Genomic DNA, 20,834 nt, shown 5'->3' on the forward strand with positions numbered 1-20,834 from the left:
AGTCAGAATTTACTTAGAAATAAAACAATCACTGAAAAGGGCTATTCATAAGCTAATGAATAGTAGAAAAGCAAAATACTTTGCAATACTAAAGGCTTTTATTGGCACTTTTCATCTGTTATGAGTGTAGGCACTAATATCACACTTTATGTCGAAAGCACAGCTTAACTGAGTACAGCCTGATGATACAAAGAGATTTGCTCACAGCTCAGGCTGGAACAGCGAGGTAAGAATTTTGCAATTACTTATTATCCACTGAAGTCTAACCAATAAATCTTACTACTATTTTAGAAATTGTTTTCTATGACCAGCAGTTCGGTAGGAATTGGATGGTGGAAGTGTAAGTAGTGCTTGAAAGTGTTGGTCACCTAAAGGTGCTTACAGCTAGAGCAGAGCTTTTGCATGGCTACAAAGATGAAGAAGCTCTGGTGCTGGAATGTGATGGCAGCCGTGGTTGCAATGAGATTGCAAAGCTTTCAGTCCTGCAGGAAGCGAGCAAGGCAAACGGTAGAACTGCAGCTTCATTCTTCAATGCAAGAGTTGTCCTCCAAAATCATGGTATACTAGAAGGGCTGAAGTTCCTCTTTAGTAAGGCAGTGGAAAAGACAGTGTTTTAGACTCAAGTGAGTCAGTTCAACACGGAAATAACTGCATGGAATGCACCAGTTCTGCACACACAAACGAGGTACAAGGATCTAATTTCCTATTCTGTGAATATGAAACAAAATGTATCGCAGAGACCAGTGCACAGCCTTTCTCATCCAGAACAAGGATCTTTAATGTAATCCTATTTCTTAGTTCAGCTGATTTATATAGATGTCCCCCTGCAGGGATAGTTTCTGAGAAAGGAATAAGGCATTTCATCACGTGTCTACATTTTGTCTGGACTGCTCTTGGTGAATAAATGTTTCAGGTTTTGGCAGGTTGCACCACATAAAACACTGGTGTGGCAGCACACAGTGAGGATCAGTGAGCTGGAGGAAAGGGTGCTGTGTTAGAAGCTGTCACCTGCATAGGATACATGTCCAAGGCCATCTGTTGTACTAACAATGATAAAAGCATAGGCTGTGCTTAGGGATATTGCCCAGTCACATGTAGAAAAGGTTTAAGTAACTGTTACATCCACAAACCAGATGAATGCATTCACCTCATTATACTAAAATATACTTTATTAATAAGTAACAAAATAATTTTCCTGTTATCAATTAAAAGTTAAACAGGATTTGCACAGAAACACTTTTTGTAAGTTACTGTACACACCTGTACATCTGAGCTCCACGTTTTCCTAAATCTTGCTATAACGTGTCTGAAAATGAGACCAAGATTGCAACATCCTATTGCAAAGGACAAACACGGAATTCTATCAACTTCTTTTGCGCATCTACAAATCTTGAGCATTTTTTCCTCACTGAGAAGCTGTGAATTTCTGTGGGTTTGGAGTACATCACTGCTATGAAGCATGTCACCTACATCTTCCCACTTATACCTTCTGACAAAATTTTTCCATCCAATCAGCAAAAGGCTTAAAAACAGTAAAGCACAGTATTCAGCTTAGCAACAGGCATATGAGAAACCCTATTCCAGATCTGCCATTACCTCTAACATTTTTTCATTTGCATCTCTCAGCTGCAAGCCTGTGAGTACAGAGACCTATCTTGCTTGCTCTGGCTAGACACTGCAAAAATAAAGATCTAGATGATTGTGCAACCCAAGCTTCACACAGGCTGCACACTTTGCCCCAGTCTCTCCTGAGGGCAGCTGTACAACAAACTCTGCTGTCTGCTATACATTTTTATCTTCCCATTAAATTATACAGCTATATAGTTTCCTGATGCGCTAAACCTGAACTTCAGGCTTCTAGTAGAGCTAGAAGCCTAGCAGACAATGATGCACATCATTGCTGTAGCCCAGAGGCATGAATTCATTCTTCATCTTTTTCCCCATAAAATTTGTGTGGGTTACTTCTGAGTTGGCATTTCACTGGGATTTTGCTTGTGCTGTAGTTGTGTCACTCTCCTGCTGGTACATGTAATTTTACCCTGCTTCTTGAGTTGTCCTCTGAAGCTGCTCTCAACTTCTTCAGAGATTCTGCAGGCAGTAAACTTCTGCTTTCTCTCTGGGTATCAATGTTGTCACTGACATATCACAACTGCTGGAGAAAACACCTGACCTGCCACAGGGTAACAGGTAGTCCAGGCAGAGCCAGGGCCAGAGTTTATGAAAGTCCTGTCTTCACTCGTCTGTGCTATCACACAAGTGAATACAGGAAGTGAACATCATTTCTACCTCTGCTACAGCCAGTAAAAATCCAGATCGCCCACAGACAGCAAATAACCAAAGGATGGTGTCATAAAGCCTCCTATTTCCACTACAAATTCCTCAGTAGAACAAAAACTGTTCCAGCCACAGTATGTTAGGGTGAGCAGTCTGACAACAGGAGGTGAGGAACAAATAAAAGCATAAAACCCCAGTCAAATACAATTATTCTTTGAGGAAGAAGCAGACTTGGAAGCAAAAGACAGGACCAGCAGAGACCTGCTGAAATGTTCCAGTACAGGGCAGGGCTACATACATGGGTCTACCTACCGTTCCAACATCTTACCTGCTTCTGTCAAACCTTGACAAAGCTTGAAATATGAATTCAAGGAATGATGAACAGAACCACATTCAACAATAAGGTAATGAAATATTCTTCTAATTTCACTTTTACATACATCCCAATGATAACTGTCACCTGTACAGCATTATGGCAACAGAAACTGTTATGGCCAAAATAAATGCATTTAAATCCTCAGTACCTCTCACTAAAACATAACAAACAAGCAAGAAACCTCTGGAACTAAAGAGATTCCTCTGTTTGACAGTCTTGTGCTTTTTTGTCAGGAGATGCTGCAGTATTACATGAAATACAGAATTACTGAGTAATTTATATTACTCATATTTATATTATTTATTATTTATTATATCAGTAATTTATAAACAGCACAAGCTTTGAATGAAAAAGGGAAAGCCACCTTCTCAAATGATCCTATCACTTCCCAAGGAGACTGTCAGTCTTAGAAGGAGTAAGATTCCCATTTCAGAAAATACATCGTACAGAGAAGAACTGGGGTGGTTGCTTCTTCTTTCCTTTTTATGTTTTTTTTTTTTTTTTTTCTTTTTTTCTTTTTTAATGTTAATACTCACTTAAGGAACAGATCTGGAGTAATTATTAAAATTCACATAAGAAAATACCTAGATAACAGTTTGCATTTGGATAGCAGTGAAGAAGTGATTTGGAGAGCTCTAAAGATCCTCAGTCTTCCCATTGTTTCCAAAATAGTGAGGCAAGCAGCAATAAAAAACAAACAAAAAAACCAACCAACCAAACAAAGAACTTTAACAACTTACTACAGCAACTGGGTCATTGGCAATGATTAAAATGTGTTTGGGATTTATTTGATTGTGAAAAAGCAACCACTGAAGTCTTAATTCAGTTCCAGATAAGTGCCTAGAACTGCCTCACAAGACTACCACTGTTCTGCACTGAAATTTCTAAGTAAGATTTTGCATGAATTGCAAAACATGCTATTAAAATAACATTTACTAGAAGCTATGTTAAGGCACAGATGAGATAAAGAGGTGATTCGAGACAGCCAGCATGGCTTCACCCAGGGCACATCGTGCCTGACCAATCTGGTGGCCTTCTATGATGGAGTGATGACTTCTGTGGAAAGGGGAAGGGCAGTGGATGTCATCTACTTGGACTTCTGTAAAGCCTGTGATGTGGTCCCTCACCACATCCTTCTCTCTAAACTGGAGAGATACGGATTTGAAGGATGGACCGTTGGATGGATGTTGGCTAGTTGCAGCCACAGGGCTGTGATCAATGGTTCTGTGTCAGGTGCAGGCTGGTCACAAGCGGTGTCCCTCAGGGGTCGGTCTTGGGACCGGTGCTCTTCAGCATCTTCATCAATGACAGATGATGGCATCGAGTGCAGCCTCAGCAAGTTTGCAGATGGCCCCAAGCTGAGCGGTGCAGTCGATGCATTGGAGGGAAGGGAAGCATCCAGAGGGACCTGGGCAGGATGGAGAAGTGGCCATGTGAACCTAATGAGGTTCAATGAGGCCAAGTGCAGGGTGCTGCATTGGGTCGGGGCAATCCCAAGTATTGATACAGACTGAGGGAAGATCTCCTTGAGAGCAGCCCTGCGCAGAAGGACTTGGGGTCCTGGTGGACGAGAAGCTGGCCATGAGCCAGCCACTGAGACAATCAAAGTGCTGGAGCACCTCTCCTATGAGGAAAGGTTGAGGGAACTGGGCTTGTTTAGCTTGGAGAAAACAAGGATCCAGGGAGACCTCACTGTGGCCTTCCAGTACTTGAAGGCAGCATATAAACAGGAGGGGAACGGCTTTTTACAGGGTGGATAGTGATAGGATAAGGGGGAATTGGATTAAGGGGGATAAGGGAGATAGGGGAGGTTTAGGTTGGATATTAGGAGGCAGTTTTTCACCCAGAGGGTGGTGATGCACTGGAACAGGTTGCCCAAGGAGGCTGTGGATGCCCCATCCCTGCAGGCATTCAAGGCCAGGCTGGATGTGACTCTGGGTAGCCTGGGCTGCTGGTTGGTGACCTGCACATAGCAGGGGGTTGGAACTAGATGAGCATTGTGCTCCTTTGCAACCCAGGCCATTCTATGATTCTACAACAATCTAAAAATTAATCGTGCTCTCTGTAGTTTGTTTCTTCATGAAGAACAACATTCTCACACCATACTGATGGTTTAGCCTCATGCCTCTGTTCTACTGCAAGACACCCAACATCTCCCTATCCTCCCTGTTTCACACAGCAGTTCTTCCAGAACAAATCCCTGTCTCATCTTCCTCATGGCAGAACCATTCCTGATCACAAACACCATTCTCACCTTCCATGCGTGAACCATCTCTCAACTACTCACTCAAAACGGGTTTTGCAGGTGAAGGAAGAGAAGCAATTCAAGCACGCCATCAGGCTTGAACATCCTTGTATCTTGCACATATAGGTAGGCTCCCTGGCCTGTACTTTCCCTTTTCTTGAATACTGTGTTCATCACGTTTATCACCATTTAATTGTTTATAAATAGAGACTAAAATATTTTGAATGGATGTGGAAGTGTTTTCATTTTTTTCTACTTGCAAGTGACCACTCATTTTGAGTAACAACTGTCATTACTGCTGCTGAATAGTAATAGAGTAGTAATGTAAGCATAATCATTCTGCTTACTACAACAGTAAGCCGCCACATACTGGGTAAAAAAACAAAAAAAAAAACAGAGTCTAGCCTCCCATCTCTTGATTATCCACCTTCACCAAGAAGGAATGGAGTAACACAACATTTAACAAAACTAAGTTAAATGCAGAATTACAAAAATTAGTGCATTTGTTAATGTCGTGGAATAGGACAAGAAACCCATTTCAACTCCAGAGATCAAATAAATTAAAAAGAAAGGATAAAACATCTATCATGGATTCAGTGAAAAACTGAAATAACAGACTAGTCTTGAGATCATAAGCAGATTATCTCTTTGTACAGAGGGCAATAGGCTGCTCAGTAGTTCTTTGTATAGGTGACTTTGCCAGGTGGGATCCACGGAAAAGGCACTTCATTCCAATGCACAACACGGAAGTTCTTCTGCTTCTTCTGAAGTTGCTCTCTCCTCAACACGTTTCCCTGAGAATAAAACATTATGTCAAATAAAAGAACTCTAGGGCAATTGAAAAGTCAGAATTATTGCTGCATCTTTCACGTGAAGTTGATTTGCCATTTAGAGCTTCACACATCCCTCTAAGGACTCAGCAGCCACGCACACTGCGCAATGAAACACAGAGGCACTGTAACATGTGATGTTATTTGCAGGTGAAGTGACAGTCTCAGGGATGAGATGGCTTTGTGTGCCTTCTAAACAAAAAAGACAAGAGAAGGCCTGGTGAATTAAGTACTATGTCTGTCTTGAATTGTGGCAATTGGACAGACCAATACAATAGGAAAGGCATTACAACAAAGGTGTGATTACAAAAGGCACAACAGAGAGGTGCCATAAAGGAAGGAGACTTCTCAACCATATCAGAACATTCTAGGTTTGCAGGGAAAAGCTTAACTAAGGAATGATCTTCAGAAAGAGATCCTTCCCCAGTGGCAGTCAGCCCTTAAATGGGGTCTACGAGACATGCAGCCAGGCTGCACCCCTTCCAGTCACACAGCTGAACTGCCTTCACCTGAGCTCCCAGGGCTGACCCAGTCCTTTCCCAGGTGATCAATCAGTGCTTCAGGCTGTGCCTCAACAGTTCCCATACACTGTACCCTTCACAGCATGGACCAATGACTGAGCCAGCTGGAGGGTGAGCCTTCCCTAAAACAGGGATCCTAACACACAATTGCAGGTTGACACAGTGTAAGACAGTTGATTATTGGTTTGTGGTTGGGGTTCATGTTCTCCCATGGGCCAGTGCTTGATGGTGTTACTGGAGGCACGCAGTTGTTTGCTGCAGGTCCATCCTATGTTCCATCAGTCCCACATAGCCCATTACCAGATGTCATGCTCTCACAATGACAGTGGAATGCTTCGATGACATTTTGCTCCTTCCTGTCATCCTAGAGTCTTCCAAAGGCTCACAGAGAGTAGTACAGATGTTTCAGAGGTACCAGAAGGGGAAGGTCTGCCCTCCAGGGCAAAGTACAGGCTGTATTCCTATCCCGGGTCAACACTTCAGCTTACACTGGGGATGTCCCAGCCACCTGTACCACACCATTGGCCAGATATCTGTGGCTCATAACTGTATCAGGCACCAAAGGGGGTCCTGATCTGCCACAGGGACATGATGAGGGGCCCTTAGCAATGAAGACCAGGGTGCTGACCACAACGACTGCAGGCCATGTACCGATTACCAGGCAAATGACTGATTTCCCAACCTTCAACAGTCTCCCGCAAGGCACAAGTGGGCCACACCATTTTGGTCCTACTTGCACCTTCCAAGGCCATTTTGTTGGTGCCAGTCTATGGGTACCTGGTTCTAGATTCTCAGGGACAGAAGCAGAAGGTTATTTTCATTGCCCATTTGGGGTCTTACCCAACCATTGGTGCCCGTAATTTGGATTCTAAGCAGGGAAGCCCATGTTGTCTGTAGCACTTTCAGGGCACTGGGTCTGCTGTCTCTAGTGCTTTCAATCAATCATCCTGTATCTTTCTTCTGCTCCATCCCAGACCTGAAACCAAAACCCAACGGGGGTCCAAACAGAACTCTGGCATTGCCACAGGCCCCAGCCAAACCCATCATGAGTTACATGGACTTCTAGTTCGGCTGGAAGGATGGGATCAAATACACCCAATGCCTGGCCTTGTTTAACTGCCAGTTTGATCTGTTGGAAAGCCTCTTGTTTCATTCTCCCCCAGTTGCCCCTTTTTCATGAATCTGTATAATGGTCTCAGCAGCTGCACTAAATGTGGTATAAAGGAACACCAATACCCCAACATACCTAAGAACTCCTGCAGCTGCTTTGGTGTTGTAGGGGCTGGGAATGCCTGAACCTTATCTGTTACAGCACCGGGCAGTACTTTGGTCTTTCCTGACCAAACTGCCCCCAGGAATTTCACAGGCAGGCCCGGACCTTGCACCTTCTGAGGATTTATAGCCCATGCTCTTCCAGTCAATGAATCTGCCACCTGTCCTACTGCCTCCAGTGAGTCAGATGTCAACAAGAGATCATCAGCATAATATATAAGCTAACATTATTAGGTTTTTCCCAATTAGCCAGGTCACACACCAGGTTATGGCAATACGTTGGTGCATGCACGTACCCCTGTGGCAGGACCTGAAAGGTCCACTGCCTGCCTCCCCACGTAAACACAAACTGGTCTTGTGATTCGTCAGCAACTGGGATACTGAAGAATGCATTTGCCAAATCTAGGACACAGTGATTGGTTTTTATCTCAATGAGTCCATTAAGGAGGCAATATTAGGTATGGCCACACAAACAGGCAGTGTGACCTTATTTAATTCTCTATAATCTACTGTCATTCTCCATATTCCATCTTTCACACTGGCCATATGGAAGAATTATATGGGCTACGTGCAGGTCTTACAAACCCAACTTCCTGCTGAAAGGGTATGTGCATTCACCAACCTACAGTCATAACTTAGTGGCACATGACCTTAGCAGAGTGGAATAATCATAACAACATAAAACTGTACCACTATATTGCTGATCTCCTGTTGACAATTGACTCACTGGAGGCATTAGAAAAGGTGGCAGACTCATTGACTACTCCTTTGCAAAAGGAAGGGTAGGCTATAAACCCACAAAAAGTGCAAGGACCAGGCTTGTCGTTGAAATTTCTGGCTGTAGTTTGGTTAGGAAAGACCAAAGTACTATCTAGTGAAATAACAGACAAGGTTCTGGCGTTTCAAGTCCCCACCATGCCAAGGCAGTTGCATGAATTGTTGGGTATATTAAGATACTGGTGTTCCTTTATACCCCATCCAGTGCAGCTGCTGAGGCCTTTGTATTGACTCATGAAGAAAGGACAAAAATAGGACTGGGGGAGAACAGAAGAAGCATTCCAGAAAGCAATGGAGACACTGGATATATTCGATTCCACCCTTCCAGCTAAACTAGATGTCTGTGTAAGTCAGGATGGCATCAGCTGGGGCCTATGGCAGCGTCAAAATTCCATTTGAACCTCAGCTGGGTTCTGGTCTCAGGTTTGGCATGGGTCACCTATCTTAGCCAGAGGGGCAGTCTGTCTTCATCACCACTGAAAGAAGAACTCCAGAAGATCCTAGGCCCAGTGACGTATCACAGTGATGCACCAAAAGAAACATTGGCTGCTCCACCAGAGAAGAGTCCCATTCAGGATGGGAAATATCTCATTCCTGAAGATGCCTGGTACATGGATGGGTCCAGCAAGGGCAACCCGAGCAAGTGGAGAGCAATAGCGTACCATCCCTCCACTGAAGTGATCTGGTGTAAAGAGGGGGATGGTCAGAGCAGCCAATGGGCAGAACTGCGAGCCATGTGGATGGTTATAGCCAAGGAACCTGGTGATGGTATCCTGAATATCTGTACAAATAGCTGGGTTGTGCATCAGGGCCTCACACTTTGGATTGCACAGTGGGCCACCCAGGAATGGACTATCCATGCCTGAGCAATCCAGAACAGAGATATGAGATTTGACACATGGCACATGATTAAACACAAGACCATGTATGTCTACCACACTTCTGGTCACCAACCCCTTCAGTCACAGGGAAATGATGAAGCTGACACACAGGCCCAAATGTGATGGGTTGAGAATTCACCAATTCATTCTGAGAACACCGCACTCTGGTTACATGGCCTGCAAATATCATGCTCAACACTCCAGTTTTCATCACTAAGGGAACCTTAATTATGCCCCTGTGGCAAATCTGGACTTCTCCTTTGGTACCCGATATAGGTGTGCATCCTCAGATATCAAGCCAAAGGGTACAGATGGCTGGGACATGCCCCAGTGCAAGCCAAGGTGCTGACCCAGGATAGAAATGGGAACTGTATCTTGCTGTGGAGGGCAGACCTAACCTTCTGGTATGTCTGAAACATCTGTGCTACTCCCTGTGAGTCTCTTTGTGTCCACAGGATCAGCAGGATGAGCAACATGACATCAAGATGCTCCAATCTCACTATAAGATCAGTGTGACACCTGGTGGTGGACTATACGGGACTGACGGAATGTGAGCCGAACCTTCTGTGGTCCAAGCAACAATATGCCACCAGGAGAACCACTGAGTACGAGCCCTCAAAGGAGGACTGAAACAGTCATTGAGCTCCTGGTGGGAAGGGAGGGCCAACTCAGGAGCTCAGGTGTATGCAGTGCACCTGAGTGACTGCAAGGGGGGGCAACAGGATCTACCCCTTCCCAGATCTCATTTGAGGGTTGGCAGTGGAGGTGAGGGCATCTCTTGCTGGAGATCCCTGCCTACCTGAGGCTTTCCAAAGGTAAGCAGCTTTGTTTGCATTTTTGCTGCTGCTGTATTTGGGCTTATTCTCATTTGCTGTAGCCATACTTTTGTCATTCTGCCTTCTATCCCATTATATCATTACTCCTGCAAATTCCTAAGATCACAGACTCTTAAAGGTTGGAAAACACCTTTAGAGGTCATCTAGTCCAGCTCCCTGTTAAAACTAGAGCAGACTGCACAGGAAAGTGACTTTTTTTTTCTGTTAGTTATACTGAGAAGACAAATAGTGAGATGAGGGAATAGACAGGTAGATGGGCATAGACATGTTATTGTGAAAGAGGGTGCTAGAGAGGAATCTTTCATTAAAACTTACTAATACTAGCTATACTTGTGTTATGTACAAAAAATAAGCGTTTAAAGTGCTCTGAAATATCAGCTCTGTTGCTAGTGCTTTTAACCTGTGATCTCCAGGTTTTTGTTTAGGTGAATCTTAAGATCCAATTCAATTAAGAATACCTGGTCTGGCTAAACCAGCACACAATTATTTCATGTTATTACTAGTGAAACTGATCATAAGCAAGGCCAGGTTTGTATGAAGTAATATCGTTTACTAAAACTAGCAATACAGAACAGTTAATCTATTAAATAGTATTATATCTGTAGAACTGTATCTTCCTGGACTGTAAGGGTCAAGTACAACAAACTGGGCTCAGTGAGCACTGTAAGATTCTGATTCTTTTCTACCATCCTGAACTTTTGTCTCCCTCCCCTTTAAAAGGTATCCCACACCTATACAGCTGCTGTCTGTCTCAGTTGTTAAATAAGCCCAGTCAAAAAAAGAAAAAACACTGAAATCCTATTTGAGACTCTGGAAAAGGATTCCTTTTTAGGCTATTGATGGTGCAAGTGAGCTGCAAGGACCTTACACCAGCTGAGCTGCAAGATGCCATTCTTATGAATGGGAACAGTGCCCTTACACATAAACTATGCCACAAATCACAAGGAAGTAAGACAACACAAGAAATGCTTTAAAAAAAAACAAACCCTTAGAAGTCAACATGCTGAATGTCTGTGCCATAGAGCAAGCATGGAAAAAGCAGGTATTTGTTTAACCAGCAAATCATACAACTGTCAAGAAAACGGTTTATGCTAAGAATATCAGCAAACTCTCCTGGTTTGTATAAGGAAAACCGTATTTCCTTAATGTGGGGATTAATTTAAAGCTTAACAACTTGGACTGAAGTTTGCTGATGCAGGGAAAACATAAATGGCAGCATTAGTTTCATGGTTTCTAGTCAATGAAGATCTCAAACTTTAGTAAAATGGCTTTTGTCCATTTTGTGACACGGAATTCTCCACTTCAAATGTTTTCTCAAATGTAAGTGCATACACTGTTACAACTGGTAGTGCTGCTGGGTTTTGCTGGTTTTGTGAGCAAGCCCTTCAGAGATGGCTGCTCCTGACTGTATGGGAACTGCTGGGTCACAGCCTGAAGGTGAAGGCAATTCTCCTGTGCTGCCGGAAGGGGTGGAACCTGGCTGCACCCCTCCTAGACCTATTTAAGAGCTGGCTACCAGTGGGGAAGGATCTCTTCTAGAGATCACCTCTATTGGTGTTTTGTGAGTGAGCCCAGGATAGGGGTAAGCCTTCTATTTATTCTCTTTTGTTGTCATAGTGTGCTTTGCCTAACTCTCTTGTTTATTTTGTGGTTATAACAGCCTAATATTCTTTGATTATACACTGACAAAGAATAGAAGAAAATACTATGGAATGCAAAACTCCAAGTCACATGAGTAGGGAAAATAGATTTTTCATATAAGCTAAAGTTCCAGCACATCATACTTAATTATTTTGTTCAAGAAGTTTCGGGGACTAGCTATGTGATACTGCCATCATCTGGTCTCTCCCTGTAACACTACAAAAAAAACCAGGAACACTAAAATGCAAAGTATTCACCCTCATTACTACATTCATTTCTTTCATTTTTATACAGTGTAAAACACTTATAAATTACCAGCCATCTTTCGTATTCTTCTCTGGCCATTTTATCTTTTTCATCCTTCTCTGCCTGTTGTATTTCTTTTTTTCTTCTCTCTCTGACTTTTTCTGCCTTCTTCTGTTTCATGTACTCCTTTTTTTTATCATTCCTGTGAAAAGGATGAACAGGAAATCTTTTTTCAACAATCTAAATGCCATATCTGTGACCAGTTAACTAAATTGATTTCAGAGAGCTATTTTACGCACTTAATAGCAGATTAACAACAAACATATGTAAAATCTTCGATGCCCATCTTCAGGCATATCACCAAGATATACGTAGCTTGCTCTGAAAGTAATACCTCCTATTTATTTCCATGGAATCAGCAGTTACTGTTGAGTCACAGCCTGAACCACTGATTGAGCACCTGGGAAAGGACCCAGTCAGCCCTGAGAGCTCAAATGAAGGCAATTCAGCTGTGTGACCAGAAAGGGTGAAGCCTGGTTGCACCTCTCTTACACCCCATTTAAGGGCTGACTGCCACCTGGGAAGGACCTCTGGTTGGAGATCCCTCCCTTGTGCAGTCTTTCCTGTGAGCCTAGATCTTTGGAGATATGTGAGCACCTTTATTTTTCCTTTCTAACACCATTCCATCTGCACTAGCCCCCTTGCTGTTACACTCCTGTATCAACCTTCTACTGCATTAACCTTTCCAATTGTAACAGATACAAAAAAGCACAATCACTATTGGATACAGCTGCAGAATGCTATTTAGTAACACAGTCACCACCATTAGCCAACTGGTGCAGATGAGCTGACTGAGATGCTATTCACTCTGTGGTGTGACAGTTGTGCAGGGCTGTCCAGAACGTGGCTTGTCTTTTACAATGCTATTGCCATGGCTGAAACACACCACCTGCCACTCACTGTGCCCACATCCAGTGTTTGGTCACTGGGTGCCATTTTTTCCTCATGGAGGAATTCAGTGACATACCTCTGCTTCATGCACACTTTCATGTCAGATGCCATTTTGTCAGACTGCCCCTCTGCTGCCATCTGTCACACAGCAACAACATGTAATGATATATTGGTGGGAACATTCAAGCTCTACTGCCATACCACTGGCATAAACTTCTGACTTTGCTGGCCAACACACTAAAATAGGAGGCATTACTTTAAGAGCAGTCCTCATACATGAACTTAATCTTTTACCTATTATGATATCATCTTATCTATACCACTTTCTTTCTTATGTTACCATATAAAAATAGATTTAAAAGTTGTGCAGGTAATAGTAAGTTGTCCATGTAAGTCTCTGAAGACTCCTGGCTTCTAAAACTAACAAAGAGTTTCTCTAGCAGATGCATCTTGTTTGTTTTTGAGTACACCTACATTCATATGCTGTACTACAAAAGCTTTATGAAAGACCCACCTCCCTTCCCATTACTTAGTAATGAAGCACGATGCTAGTCATATAAGACTTAACACTATGTCAATCCTACTTATCAGTTGCTGTATCTCTGCCAGGGCTGAGGCAGCTGCCTTTTGGGGAAGAAAGAGTCTAAGTTACTAAACTGAAAGAAGCCACAGGCTGTTCTCACAGCTGTGCTTATTAGCTCTGAGTGAAAAGCTTGCTCCCAACCATGCCACTGTTCCTCAGTCAACAGCGTATCAAACACTACAGGCAACCTGTTCAGCAAAATTTTGGACACTGATTTGGACAAAGCCCTAAAGGAGGTACCATTTTTCAACTGCTGATATGCTGTCTCTTTTCTTTTCTGCAGCTAATTCCTCTTCTTTCTTCTTCCTGATTCTTTCAGACTGTTCTTCCTGTCTGCCTTTCTCTCTCAAATATTCTGTTTTTTTCTCTTTCCATTTTTCAAACGCCTAAAGAAAATAACAGATTAATTAGCCATCTTATCCCTCATCTCTGTGTCAACACTCTTTTCATTTATTCAGAATTATTATTTGTATTTCTATACTTTCAAATTTTGGAATATTTACTTGCTGCATTGCTCAGGAGGAGATCTCACTTTATCTAAGATGAGTAAATTATTTTCCCAGTAAGTCTTAACTCTTTGCCTATGTATATATATATGGAGTTCATTTTATGTTCAGCTGACAGAACATAAATACAAAAAAAGCCTGTTTGCATATTAATGTTATACAGCAAAAAAGACAGAACTGCTTTGGGAAGGGACCTTAAAGATCATCTAGTTCCAACCCCCAAATGAAGCAGTTTCTACTCCAGCACCCATCTCCGATGTCTAAGAGGACGCGCTGCCTCTGAATCCTCAGAGTACGGAAACCACCACCTCAGGGCTGCAGGGACCTTCTGAAGCAGCTGCATATTTTCAACAGGACAGAATCTCACAGTGCCCTGTTCAACTAACCATGTTCAGACTTTGGAATCCCCTTCATTCCCATCTCCTGCTGGATTAACCAAGTTATCCTCAACAATTCCCTAAACCACAGCTCATATACATTTATCTACACACTTCACATTACCTTCTGTGCTGCTTCTGCTCTCTCTGCATTCTGTTCTGCTGCTTCCTTTTCCTTAAGTTTCTCAAGCTTCTTTTCTTCATTCAACTTCTTTGCTTCTCTTGCTTTCATTGCTTTCCAGGATTTAAAAGATGCATCTGCTTCCTCTCTTTTAATGGCTTCTTTCTAGATCAAAAAATACCATTCTCAATTTAAGTGCATTTGAATATAAAATACAACTGTAATTGAAAACACTTGCTTTGAATTGATTCTCATATACGGATTAATATAATAGAGAAATGGAAATAGATTTGTAGAAAACACTCCAAATGAAGTATGAACTATACACTTCTATGCTCATTTTAAACTTAATATACTCAAATTCATATCAACTTATATAAATTACTCCTGCAAAGTGTGTGGAAGAACATTAAATACATATTAAATGCTCAAAAGGAAAGCCTGCTTAATACTGGAAAAACAGATCCACGAGCTACACATTTAAAAGGTAGAAAAGTATTCCTTGAGCTACTGAGCAAACTGATTTTCCAACAGAAGATATGTTAGAACTTAACACTGGAATGGATGAGCATCCCGAGGCCTTTGTGAACAAGCTTGAAAATTAATCCAAGAACACTTCTAATGTAACTGGTGGGAAGCAGGTAAGTTTGCATGTTTCTGCAGGAAATCACTAGCCTTGTACTCTTATACCAATCACAATAACTAGGGCCTGCCACTTTGTTTCAACCCACTCTATTCTAGAGAAAACCAGTAACCTTATAATAGGAGAGTGATGTCATCTGCAGAAAGCACAGGTCAACACACTTTAAAAAAAGTGGTAGTTTGTCCACTTCACTTAAATTGAGAGTGTAAACAAACCTTTTCAGTATCATTCCTCAGCTCCTCAGCTTTTTTCTTTTCAGCTCTCTTTAATTCCAGTAGAAAGGCTCTTTTCTTTTCCATCCAGTTCTGTAAGAATCATTGGAAGGCATACATTTAGAAGTGTTTTTAAGCTGTAACTAAATAAGTTCCACATGCAACAACTGAATACTGTTAGAGCAGCACCAGTACAATGACCACTAAAATGACTCCCAGTTCTTCCGCTCGCTGCTGCACTAATTACTGCATGTGGAAAAAGTAAGCTGTGCTTCAAATCACACTGATCTAAGCACCATTGGCACACGTTTTTTTCGTGTTCAAAAATGTCTAAGAATCTACAGTAATAGCTACAACTACAGAAAAACCTTATGGACCTCTAAAATCTTTGAAAAATATAAAATGAAATTGTACTCAGGATATACAGATTACTGTTCCAGACAGAATGCCAGACGTGTTTTTACTTTTAAAGGAATCCTAAGCTACTTACTTTGGTCAAGAAAAAACAAAGGAAATCATCTCATGTATCTGAGAATAATCTGATATAACAGTAAATCATAAAGCACTGCATACCTTTCATTTAGTTTATTAGTTCATAATTTTTAGAAAACATGACCAACAGAAGAAATTATTATATATAAGCATATGCAAGTAACATCATTAGAAGGATTGACTTAACGAAAGTAAGCATTGCTGGATCCTCTAACTAGACTTTTATATGCATAGGTGTTTGTTTGTTTTTAAGATCTACCTGGAAAACAGCTGCTCGCAAACTATCTGCTCTGTCAAGTTCTGTATTGTTCTTCTGCAAGTGTTTATCCTCTAAAACCTTTAATGTTCCCAAATAGCGAGGTGGAACAGTTGCAGCTGATGGAACAGCTTTCACTTTTTCCTTTAAGTGTGCAGAAGGCAGAAACCTACAAAGACACAGACATTATTAAAGATCCTTCTATGTCTTGTAAATGATAGCAAGTAATGTTCTTTTTTTTCCCACCAGAAGTTACTGTGGCTGTAGCTGCACTTGTGTGGGGACAGGAAAAGAAGGAAGCCTGTTTGCTTTGGACAGCGTATTATTGACAAAACAATCTGTTAATCAACACATTCAGACCAACAGCTTTTACAAGCTTCTGATACTTTCACCTATTAAATTAAAAAGTGCTTAAAACCTGTCAAGATACCATGGGCTGAACTCACTGGTGAAGATATTAACACAAACTCATTATAGACACTGGCAAAAGACTTGGAGTCTAAGTTTAGCAAGAAGTACAATAACGTGCCTCATCTTCTCTCCACAGATGGCCAGAGGCTGTTAGCAATTAAAAAACTGTTGATAGAAGATGAGTGCAAAGTGATATTGTCACAGTACTTACAGATACCCTGTAACCTGTGATATGTAGTATAATCTCTTACTTGCAAGATGAGGATTTTGAGCTCTGTAGAACTGCTTTCGTTGTTCCACTTTGTTTCTAAGACACAAAAAGGGAAAATCGTAGTGTGTCAGGTAACAGAACTAGAGTATCATGACACAGATTTTGAAGGCCAACATGTTAAATATGTTAATATGCCAAATATATACACAAGAAAGCCACTCAAATATAGCACAGGTACAGCATGGGCTACAAAAGTTGTGTTTTTTTTTTAAAAAAGAAACAAAAACAAACACCTGACCAGAAGTCTATAGTTGAGAGACACGAAGGAATAAAAACAACCTGGCTGAGCAGTGGGTTTCCTTGCTACAACAGTAACTGTTTTCAATATTTAGCTTTAGCAGTTACATACATCCACACATTTTCTTTCTTACAGTAAGGCCTAAAGTGCTTTGTACCTTACTTGTTAATCAAGTCATGCAATGGATTCCATTCTCTGCCAACATATGCTGCTCACTTCAACTCAGAACAGAGATCTGACATGTTTACTTCAATAAGGTTATTAAACTCAGTCTTGAAAACACATATTTCACTAACTTTATCACTTTTAAACTAACAGTGCAAAAAGTGCTTCCTGCCCCTTCAGAAAGGTATTCCCTACATCTTCCTTAAAAATAAACATGATTTATGTGAGCCCTGGGTCCAGAAGTTTTACAAGCAGAGTTTTAAACACTAAAGGAACCAACAGTAAATTCATTTACAGAAGCTTTCACTGCATTTCTAGGACATTTTTCTGAACAACGGTAAAAATGCACACAAAAAATACCTGCCCAGAATCCTCTGAAGTGTTCTTCACCTCCCCACGGTTAGACTGACCATCCACTGGTAATTCTTGTATTGCAGCTGTTACTACTGGCTCCTGCACAATTCTCTCCTTGTATGAACTGTCATCTGCTGACCTCTCTAACTGTGTTCTCTCGTGTGCTGTGGTGGTCATTGCTACTATCAGAGCAGCAGGTTTCCTACTATTATCCTCCACTGACGGTTTCATGTCACTGTTAATATCTTTCTTCTCATCTAGAGGAAGTAAACAGATTAAGCGGACACATTCACTTAGACAACAACAAGAATTCTGTAGCACAGAAAGAACAATACTGAGAAGCTAAAAACATTTGTCTATGAAACTTATTACTAAATTTGATATTGGACAACTTATTTTCTTTATATGTGCTCATAAGAACAATATGGACTAATGACAACAGTATTCATTTACACTGAAATGTACGATTGGACTGGCAAGATAAAAGCTGTAGCAAATGTTATAGAATGTAAGAGAGTACAAGAACAGCCAAATTTCCCAATTTTCTCTCCACTCAATTACATTTCTAGTGCAGCAATCAAAAAATAAGAGCCATTTCAATCACATAAGAACTCTCCCGACATCTAATCAACTACCACTTTCATAGGCACAGTTCTACCAGACTTTGAAAACAGTTTCTAAATGCCTGGGACAATACTGGATTTAGACATAACTGCAAGAATAAGGCCAGGCCCTTCACAGAAGCAGAATACAAGGAGACAGGGGCAAGAGAGTAGAAAGGTAATTAAGAAAACTGCCAATTTTAAGACTTGTATTGGAATCTCAGATGATACTGAGGCATAAGCAATGACACCCATCTGGTTTTATGTACTTAAGTCCTACCTTTTTCAGGTGGTGCTTCTCCACACAGTATTGAATTGGAGTCTCCAGATCTCTCATTGTGGGGAGTAGAGGAAAATGATGGTGAAGTACTTTCTAGACGTGGGCCCTTAGATCAGAAAGTGGCAAATAAACAAGTGGGCAATTCATAACAATTAAGAACTATTTATCTCGAGTTCAAAACACACTGATAGAATGTTTCTTCAGAACTCTCTAAGTACTGGTACTGTCTTATATTCAGAGCAATCAAACCAATCAACAGAATTCTTAAAGCCTGCAAAATATCACAAAATCCTATTTCTTGTTAGAAAGAAAAATAATGATGTTCTCTTATTTGCCCTCACCACAAGAATACTACTGGCAAAGATTTTTCCCCACTCCTATTTTTGTTACAGAACATTTTGATAGTGAAATGAAAGTTACTATCAAAAGCTTCCAATGTAAATTGTAGAAATAAGATAAGCACGTACATTCTCCCTTTGCACTCTTACTTCAGGACCAGAGCTTGTGGCAAGCACTGCTTTATTGCGTGAGGCTCTGGCTCAGAGTAGCTACAGGCAGTGGCGTCCAAAACGAAGACAACACATTTCTAGGAGTTATTTTTCTTTCTGACCTACTAAGCTCAGTGTCTTTCACTTGACCAACTTTTGCTCAGTGTCTTTCACGCGACCAACTTTTCCCAGTACACTTCCTGGTTGAGCTGATGTTTTATAACAGCCGCCTAGCAAAGGAACGTTGACATTGTGAGATGAAAATGAGTACTATGGTTGAACTTGCATCTAACTAAATGCATGTTTGTTTGGATTGTTTTGTGAAGATAGATTCAATAGATTTTCAGTTAAGTCAGCTATTTAAATAATTGTACACTCTATCTTGGGGGGCAAATACAAACAGCTATATGAACTTATTTGCATTCTTTGAGGAAGTTTAAGGGAAGTTTCTATAAGCAGACGATCTAGAAATTTTGTTTTTCCGTTTACTGTTATCTCTGTGCGTATGTTGAATCTACATGTAAGAACCCATCTAAGACAGAATTATTCCCATAGCCATAAATTAGAGCATTTATCTCAAACGGCACTGTTACAACAAAACCCTTCTGTCTTGCTTAACTCCCTGTGTCTACAAGAGAAGACACGAAGGGAAGATTGCACCGCACAGTGCAGAACAGAAAAACCCCAGGTGGGAGACGGCACGAGAAACGCCATCAGAGGAGCGCTGCAGTGATGCTCCCGTTCCTCCCCTTGCGCACCCCCAGCTTTGGTTTCTTTTCCTTCCCGTGCCGCGACACTTGTGCCTCTTTTAATACGAGAGCATCAGCTGCTTCTTGTCGCAGTTCCGAAACAGTTTTGCAGATGACTTTCCCGCAGAAGACTCACTGCCAACTCAGCGCTCGCCCCCTCCGCACCCCGCCGCCGGCTCACCTCCGCCGAGGCGCCGTCCCGCGACATGGCGGCTGCCGCCCGCCCCTTCCGCTGCGCTCTGTGAGCAGACAAAGGTGGCGGGGCGGCGGAGGGTTGGAGGCGCGTCCTGCCGGAGGAAGCTCCAGTAGGGCACGAGTAGAACGTCAAGGCAATAAGGAAGAAGTCGCCGCGTTCCTTCTCTGTGGCAGCGTCACAGCGACTGCTGCTGCAAGGCAAAACTCTCTCATCTCCTCCTCTCATCTGAGGGACTCATTTTATTGCACTCCAGAAGGTGGCAGCAAAATGTTTTAAGACAAAATAACCTGGTTTATTTGTGATGCGTCCACTTGGATTATTTGAAGTTCTTCTGTCTTAACAATGATGCTCGTGGCACTTTTAGAAAGACACTGCATTCATTTAAAACAGTTTTCCAGCTTTGCATGCTCTATATAGAAGGGATTATCTTATTTATGTTTTTGTCAGAACACATGAGAATCAGGGCTACATCTGACAGTCTTAGCTCAGACAGAACAGCATAGGGAGTGTATAAACAGGAGGGGGAATGGCTGTTTATGAGGGTGGATGGTGATAAGACAAGGGGGAATGGTTTTAAAGTGAGATAGGGGAGGTTTAGGTTGGATATTAGGAGGAAGTTTTTCACCCAGAGGGTGGTGAGGCACTGGAACAGGTTGCCCAAGGAGGCTGTGGATGCCCCATCCCTGCAGGCATTCAAGGCCAGGCTGGAGGTGGCTCTGGGCAGCCTGGTCTGATGGTTGGTGACCTGCACACAGCAGGGGGTTGGAACTGGATGAGCATTGTGCTCCTTTGCAACCCAGGCCATTCTGTGATTCTATGATAAGGTCCCACTGACACCCACTGAGATGAATGGAGTTTATTCTAATTGAGACCGCAAGCTTCTGATGTAACTACAAGGGTTCTTGAGAGTCCACTTAAATAGTCTGACAGCTTACTGGGATCAACAAGAATAAGATTTTATGGCCTGAAAGTGATCATTACATCTGTGTCGATTTTTTCTTGATTAATAACTGCTCAATATATCACAAATATGAAGTTAT

At 41.9% G+C, this 20,834-nt stretch overlaps 1 protein-coding gene across 1 annotated transcript; it reads right to left on the reverse strand.

The window, feature by feature from the left end:
* Positions 1-4,658: 4,658 nt before the first annotated feature.
* On the reverse strand, positions 4,659-20,019 carry MAP9 (microtubule associated protein 9). The gene is made up of 10 exons (XM_042870508.1): positions 19,780-20,019; positions 18,362-18,467; positions 17,486-17,736; positions 16,703-16,758; positions 16,044-16,209; positions 15,296-15,385; positions 14,441-14,602; positions 13,674-13,819; positions 11,969-12,101; positions 4,659-5,689 (listed from the first exon to the last, which is right to left on the reverse strand). The coding sequence occupies exons 1-10, from the start codon at positions 20,017-20,019 to the stop codon at positions 5,567-5,569; spliced, it is 1,473 nt and encodes a 490-aa protein (XP_042726442.1). The 3' UTR covers positions 4,659-5,566.
* Positions 20,020-20,834: the final 815 nt, after the last annotated feature.

This window comes from Lagopus leucura, unplaced genomic scaffold (genome assembly GCF_019238085.1).
Source record: "Lagopus leucura isolate 7727_CA_CO unplaced genomic scaffold, USGS_WTPT01 Super-Scaffold_100004, whole genome shotgun sequence".
In the NCBI taxonomy this organism is placed as follows: Eukaryota; Metazoa; Chordata; class Aves; order Galliformes; family Phasianidae; genus Lagopus; species Lagopus leucura.